Source organism: Triticum aestivum, chromosome 5D (genome assembly GCF_018294505.1).
Source record: "Triticum aestivum cultivar Chinese Spring chromosome 5D, IWGSC CS RefSeq v2.1, whole genome shotgun sequence".
NCBI classification, from domain to species: domain Eukaryota; kingdom Viridiplantae; phylum Streptophyta; class Magnoliopsida; order Poales; family Poaceae; genus Triticum; species Triticum aestivum.
In genome coordinates, this window is record NC_057808.1 from 6,445,345 (window position 1) to 6,452,361 (window position 7,017).

General features: G+C 39.2%; 1 protein-coding gene across 6 annotated transcripts in view; it reads right to left on the reverse strand.

The window, feature by feature from the left end:
• Nucleotides 1-4,211: 4,211 nt before the first annotated feature.
• The window catches only part of LOC123124079 (uncharacterized), a 3,230-nt gene continuing 424 nt past the window's right edge, over nt 4,212-7,017 (reverse strand). The window contains exons 1-9 of one of the 6 annotated variants that reach the window (XM_044544782.1): nt 6,675-7,011; nt 6,517-6,595; nt 5,853-5,943; nt 5,689-5,716; nt 5,527-5,596; nt 5,347-5,399; nt 5,172-5,262; nt 4,819-4,916; nt 4,212-4,376 (exon numbers count right to left, since the gene is read on the reverse strand). In XM_044544782.1, coding sequence (XP_044400717.1) covers nt 4,362-4,376; nt 4,819-4,916; nt 5,172-5,262; nt 5,347-5,399; nt 5,527-5,569 — 300 coding nt within the window. In that variant the 5' untranslated portion in view covers nt 5,570-5,596; nt 5,689-5,716; nt 5,853-5,943; nt 6,517-6,595; nt 6,675-7,011 and the 3' untranslated portion in view covers nt 4,212-4,361. Of the gene's footprint in view, nt 4,377-4,818; nt 4,917-5,171; nt 5,263-5,346; nt 5,400-5,526; nt 5,597-5,688; nt 5,944-6,516; nt 6,596-6,674; nt 7,012-7,017 lie in introns of those variants that run through there. The other 5 variants (XM_044544781.1, XM_044544778.1, XM_044544780.1 and 2 more) reach the window with 5 other exon arrangements.

Genomic DNA, 7,017 nt, shown 5'->3' on the forward strand with positions numbered 1-7,017 from the left:
TACTTGTTGCAATGATCATGATTGGGGTGATTCTTCTTATGATCTTGAAAATTTATTTAAGCCCCATGATGAATATGAGATTGATAATAGTGTTTGCAATAATATTGAAAGTGGGTTTGGAAGAGTGTCAACTTTAGATCCCACATATTTGGAGTATGTTCAATCTTATGATATTTTTGATAAAAGTGGGTCTGGAGAGGTCATGACTTTAGTTAATGATAATTTCACTATTTTGGAAGAGTGTCAACTTCGCATGCATGTGGATCGTGTTGAGAATATGTTATGTGATAGCTACTTTTTTGAATTTGCATATGATCCTACATGTAATTATTATGAGAGAGGAGAATATGCTTGTAGAAATTTTTTTCTTACTAAATTACCTCTCGTCATGTTGAGATTGCTATCGTCTCTTTGTTCTTCCTTGCATATGCTAATTTTTGTTTGCTATGATAATTTGTTTGCTTATAAAATGCCTATGCATAGGAAGTATGTTATACTTAGATGTGTTTGTCACGTGTTTTATGATGCTCTTTTTGCGCTTCAATTCTTATCTTTCATGTGAGCATCATTAAAATTATCAATGCCTAGCTAAAAGGCTTTAAAGAAAAGCGCTTGTTGGGAGACAACCCAATATTTGTCCTTGCTGTTTAGCAATAAATATTTGATCTAGCCTCTGGTTAGATGTGTTTTTATGTTTTAATTAGTGTTTGTGCCAAGTTAAACCTATAGGATCTTCTTGGATGATAGTTATTTGATCTTGCAGAAGTTTCGAGAAACTTTCTGTTCATGAAAACAAATGTTAAAATCACCAGAACATGATAAAATATTTATTCCAATTTCTTCTGATCAATAAACAAATTTTCTAGGTCTTCCTATTTTTTCTAATGTTTTGGACTTCCAGAAGTTTGCGTTAGTTACAGATTACTACAGACTGTTCAGTTTTTGACAGATTCTGTTTTTTCGTGTGTTGTTTGCTTATTTTGATGAATCTATGGCTAGTAAAAGAGTTTATAAACCATAGAGAAGTTGGAATACATTAGGTTTAACACCAATACAAATAAATAATGAGTTCATTACAGTACCTTGAAGTGGTCTTTTGTTTTCTTTCGCTAACGGGGCTCACGAGATTTTCTGCTGAGTTTTGTGTTGTGAAGTTTTCAAGTTTTGGGTGAAAGATTTGATGGATTATGGAACAAGGGTGGCAAGAGCCTAATCTTGGGGATGCCCATGTCACCCCCAAGATAATATAAGGACACCAAAAAGCCAAAGCTTGGGGATGCCCCGGAAGGCATCCCCTCTTTCATCTACTTCCATCGGTAACTTTACTTGGAGCTATATTTTTATTCACCACATGATATGTGTTTTGCTTGGAGCGTCTTGTATGATTTGAGTCTTTGCTTTTTAGTTTACCACAATCATCCTTGCTGTACACACCTTTTGAGAGAGACACACATGATTCGGAACTTATTAGAATACTCTATGTGCTTCACTTATATCTTTTGAATTATATAGTTTTGCTCTAGTACTTCACTTATATCTTTTAGAGCATGGTGGTGGATTTGTTTTATAGAAACTATTGATCTCTCATGATTCACTTAGATTATTTTGAGAGTCCTAAATAGCATGGTAATTTGCTTAAATAATCCTAATATGCTAGGTATTCAAGAATAGTAAAAACTTTCTTATGAGTGCGTTGAATACTAAGAGAAGTTTGATGCTTGATGATTGTTTTGAGATACGGAGGTAGTGATATCAAAGTTGTGCTAGTTGAGTAGTTGTGAATTTGAGAAATACTTGTGTTGAAGTTTGCAAGTCCCGTAGCATGCATGTATGGTAAACGTTATGTAACAAATTTGAAACATGAGGTGTTCTTTGATTGTCCTCCTTATGAGTGGCGGTCCGGGACGAGCGATGGTCTTTTCCTACCAATCTATCCCCCTAGGAGCATGTGCGTAGTGCTTGGTTTTTGATGACTTGTAGATTTTTGCAATAAGTATGTGAGTTCTTTATGACTAATGTTGAGTCCATGTATTATACGCACCCTCACCTTTCCATCATTGCTAGCCTCTTCGGTACCATGCATTGCCCTTTCTCACATTGAGAGTTGGTGCAAACTTCGCCGGTGCATCCAAACCGCGTGATATGATACGCTCTTTCACACATAAACCTCCGTATATCTTCCTCAAAACAGCCACCATACCTACCTATTATGGCATTTCCATAGCCATTCCGCGATATATTGCCATGCAACTTTCTACCATTCCGTTTATCATGACACATTCATCATTGTCATATTGCTTATCATAATCATGTAGTTGACATAGTGTTTGTGGCAAAACCACCTTTCATAATTCTTTCATACATGCCACTCTTGGTTCATTGCATATCCCGGTACACCGCCGGAGGCATTCATATAGAGTCATACTTTGTTCTAGTATCGAGTTGTAATCATTGAGTTGTAAATAAATAGAAGTGTGATGATCATCATTTTCTAGAGCATTGTCCCAAGTGAGGAATAATAAATTAAAAAAGAGAGAGAAAGGCCATACAAAAAAGAGAAGGCCCAAAAAAATGAGAGAAAAAGAGAGAAGGGACAATGTTACTATCCTTTTACCAAACTTGTGCTTCAAAGTAGCACCATAATCGTCATGATAGAGAGTCTCTTGTTTTGTCACTTTCATATACTAGTAGGAATTTTTCATTATAGAACTTGGCTTGTATATTCAACAATGGGCCACCTCAAGTGCCCTAGGTCTTCGTGAGCAAGCAAGTTGGATGCACACCCACTTAGTTTCTTTTGTTGAGCTTTCATACATTTATAGCTCTAGTGCATCCGTTGCATGGCAATCCCTACTCCTTGCATTAACATCAATTGATGGGCATCTCCATAGCTCATTGATTAGCCTCGTTGATGTGAGACTTTCTCCTTTTTTGTCTTCTCCACATAACCCCCATCATCATATTCTATTCGACCAGTGCTATATCCATGGCTCATGCTCATGTATTGCGTGAAGGTTTATAAAGTTTGAGATTACTAAAGTATGAAACAATTGCTTGGCTTGTCATCGGGGTTGTGCATGATGAGAGCATTCTTGTGTGACGAAAATGGAGCATGACTAAACTATATGATTTTGTAGGGATGAACTTTCTTTGGCCATGTTATTTTGGGAGGACATAATTGCTTAGTTAGTATGCTTGAAGTATTATTATTTTTATGTCAATATGAACTTTTATCTTGAATCTTTCGGATCTGAATATTCATACCCCAATTAAGAAGAATTACATTGAAATTATGCCAAGTAGCACTCCGCATCAAAAATTCTGTTTTTATCATTTACCTACTCGAGGAAGAGCAGGAATTAAGCTTGGGGATGCTTGATACGTCTCCAACGTATCTATAATTTTTGATTGCTCCATGCTATATTATCTTCTGTTTTGGACATTATTGGGCTTTATTATTCACTTTTATATTATTTTTGGGACTAACCTATTGACTGGAGGCCCAGCCCACACTACAAGGATACGGGTCTATTGCAACAAAATTATTCGTCGCAATACATGTCGATTTGTAGCGATAAATACCTATTGCCACGAAACAACATTCGTTGGCAGCCGTTGCGACTGGACGCATGGTAATAGGTTATTGCCACAAAAAAGTAATTGTGGCAATAAAGTATGCTATTGCAACAACCATGTGGGAAGTCGCCACATGTTTTCTCGTGGCAACACTCATCTGATGCCACAATTTGCTTTGTGGAGATTGCTTTAATGCAACATGTAACGAATCATGGCGACTGATAGCTCGTGGCGATAAACATTTGTGGCAACAACTTATGCCAACGACTCTCGTTTCGTGGTGTATACTGTTCCGTGGCAATATTAAATTATGGCAATAAACTATGGCAACAATCCTTGTTTTCGTGGCATTAGGTATTTTGCCACGAACCGCTACACTTGTGGCATTAAGTTATGGCAACAAATATTCCAGTCGTCGTAATAGGAAATTGCAACATACTAGTTTTGGCGGTGATAAATAGGTATCACAACGGGTGAAAATGTTTGTAGCGAGAAACTATTGCGACAATTTAAATCTTCGTGGTGCTAACATGTGGCAACCAAAAGTGGGTTGTGGCAATAGCCTATTGCAACCTAAAAAAAATATGGGTTGTGGCAATAGCCTATTGCAACCTAAAAAAAATACAGGCATTCAATTACAATATTCAAAACCATACGTATAATATGTAGATTCATAAAATTCATAATTCTCATAGAAAATATCCGTCAAATGAAACTCAAATGTAATTTAGCCATCCTAATTAAGTGCCAAGACTAGATTGTCCGTGATCTAGAGTCCAGTCGAGCTAGTTCTTTGGATCCTGCAATCAAGAAATCAAAAAATATATATAGCTCTAGTTAATGAGTCCAACATAACATACGCCATACAATTATTCCAGCCCCATTGTTAAAAAGAACTGTCGCCAGACTAACTGGAGTAATGCTATGTTAGCAAGCATGTAACTGAGGGATCAGAACAATTTTACAAGTGTAAATGTCTAAAGCATAAGCACAAATGCATGTACTAAAATCTTCCACTATTGATTTAAGTTGTGGCGCAATCTATAGTTTCAGTTATGTTACGAAAAGAACAATTATAGGTGCAGTAACCACTGTCAATTGCTTTGGATTCATGCAAAAAAGTCTAGGCAAACATAGAACCACACCTCATGGTGAAAAGTAAACATATTGCATGTCAAAAGATAAAGTTGTACTAGAGGAGCGTCGATTAATTTGGATCGGAGGGAGCAGATTGAATGTTACCTTGAACTTATCCGCAGAACCAGCTTCTGCATAAGCCTCAGCAACTTTTGAGGCAGGTTCTTGTAGACCAAGGACTGGGCAACGAGGGTCGTCAGCACCTGCATGGTAATCGATAAATGAAGCTCCAGCAGCAAGAAAAATGCTCAATTAACATTAATTTTAAACGAAGGGTTAACAACAGTTCTGGCTCAACCATAAAATCATAAGACAAAAATATATACTGAAGACTGGAAGCCCAGCCCTGACAAGTGCTCATTGAACTCATAAAAGTGAGAGACTTTTGAATATGTTGGGTCATGCAATAACTATTGGATGAAGCAGAAGCACTCAATAAGAAATATGATAGGTTTTACCATTTAGGAGGAGTGGACGTGGTGCAATCGGAGGAACTGAGTAGGGAGCATCAAACTGTGAAGCCATAGCAGGTGCTATCTTGTCCCAAACCTGATAAAAATATGTCAATACACGATCGTGAAACATTTACAATGGAACAATCAGAAATAAATGTCAAATAAATCAAATAGTCACCTTTTTCACAACCTCTGCATCTATTTCACTCTTCCCTGAATAAATTCTTGCTTCTACAGGAAAGACAAAATGACATAGATACTTACATGTAAATGTTCTGAACTGATACAATATATATCAGCTGTGATCTATATTTTTCAATGGTGTGTGCCCAATCTTAGAGGATGCATGGCATCTAACCTTCAAATAAAGGCTTAATGCTATCAACTCTAGCTTGCCACATGTCATTATCTATTGCCCATTGAAATCCCTGTAGCCACCACAAAGAGCATTGATTTACTTACATGGGACAAATCACAAAACTATGTGCACCCATATCGATAAAATTATTGTTGTGTGTACCTGAACACCAATTATTGGAACAACAACACTGTACCGTGTATCCACAAAAAGCAGCAAACAATGCATGCATTCATGTATTCAGCTCCAAATAAAAAGGATAAGTTTTCTAAAAGTGAAGTCTATGTATTAATTCAGTATCATGATGCAATCATGATCTATAATACCTCCGAGTGATTCACCAGCAATCCCCATCCTAGAGGGATCGACATCATCCCTTGCACTAAGCTAATCTCCAAGCTTTATCAAGTCCCACACCTGCACATGTTCCTCACTGAGTATCCCAAAAAAATAGGCCCAACATGTTTTGAAGTATGATATACCAAGTCATACAGTAGAAGACAATCATAAGGAGAGAACCAGACCAAAAGAATAAATCCAGAATTCAACTGAAGTGCCAACCCAGATAATGTAGTTATGGCACCAGTACAGCTGGACTAACACCAACAGCAGTGGTAATCCAGAGCTAATACTTAATCAGAAATAATTCCAATGCAATCCCTTGTTAACCTTCCCAAGCTGCCTCCGCAAGGCCGCTCTGTAACTCGTCAAGATATCACCACCACTATGTGCTAGCTTCGCTTCCTTTCGGAGGATTCAAGAACAGATTCACATACATCTCTCATCATTTTAAGTGCAACTGGCTTATCAGTCACATTATTAAAGCCTAACTTCTCAATGAGCTGCTACAAAGACAACACGCCGGCAATAGCAGATATTCTTCATACCATTGTTGCTTCACAATTAAAATAAATGTTGGTAGTTTTTGGTTTGATTAGTACTCATACACATACGGTTGCAGAATTATGTAGAGCAGATGTGAATACTAACATCTCATATTGAACTCCTCGTGGCCTTCTAGCTCTGGGTGTCACCATCACGATCACCCATCGTCTTCATCATCCGACATCTTCACAATAAAATCAAAGTAAGAACCATTGTAGTCGTGAACTACATTATGCGAAATTATCAAAAACAAGAGATACTACATTAGCAGTGCATGGCTCCTCCATGGCCGCCCGAGGGAGGGGAGCCAGGGGACGCCCGCTGGCTCGACTTCACCCAAACTAGGCGCCGCCAAGGGAGGGCGCACTGGCCGGGGTTCGCGGTGGGCAGCACGGGGGGCGGGGCGCTGCCGAGGGATGTCGCCCTGTGACGCAGTGGACGAGGCGAGCGGGCGGCGCGCTCGCGAGTATCCCGCAGTGGACGAGGGGCGGCGGCCGTGGGCCGGGGTCTCCGGCAGCGGGCGAGGGCAACTGCCTCTGACAGCGGGCGGTAGGACCGAGCGGCCGGGCGAGCGGGCGGGGTCGCGCGGGTGTCGGGCAGCCGGCG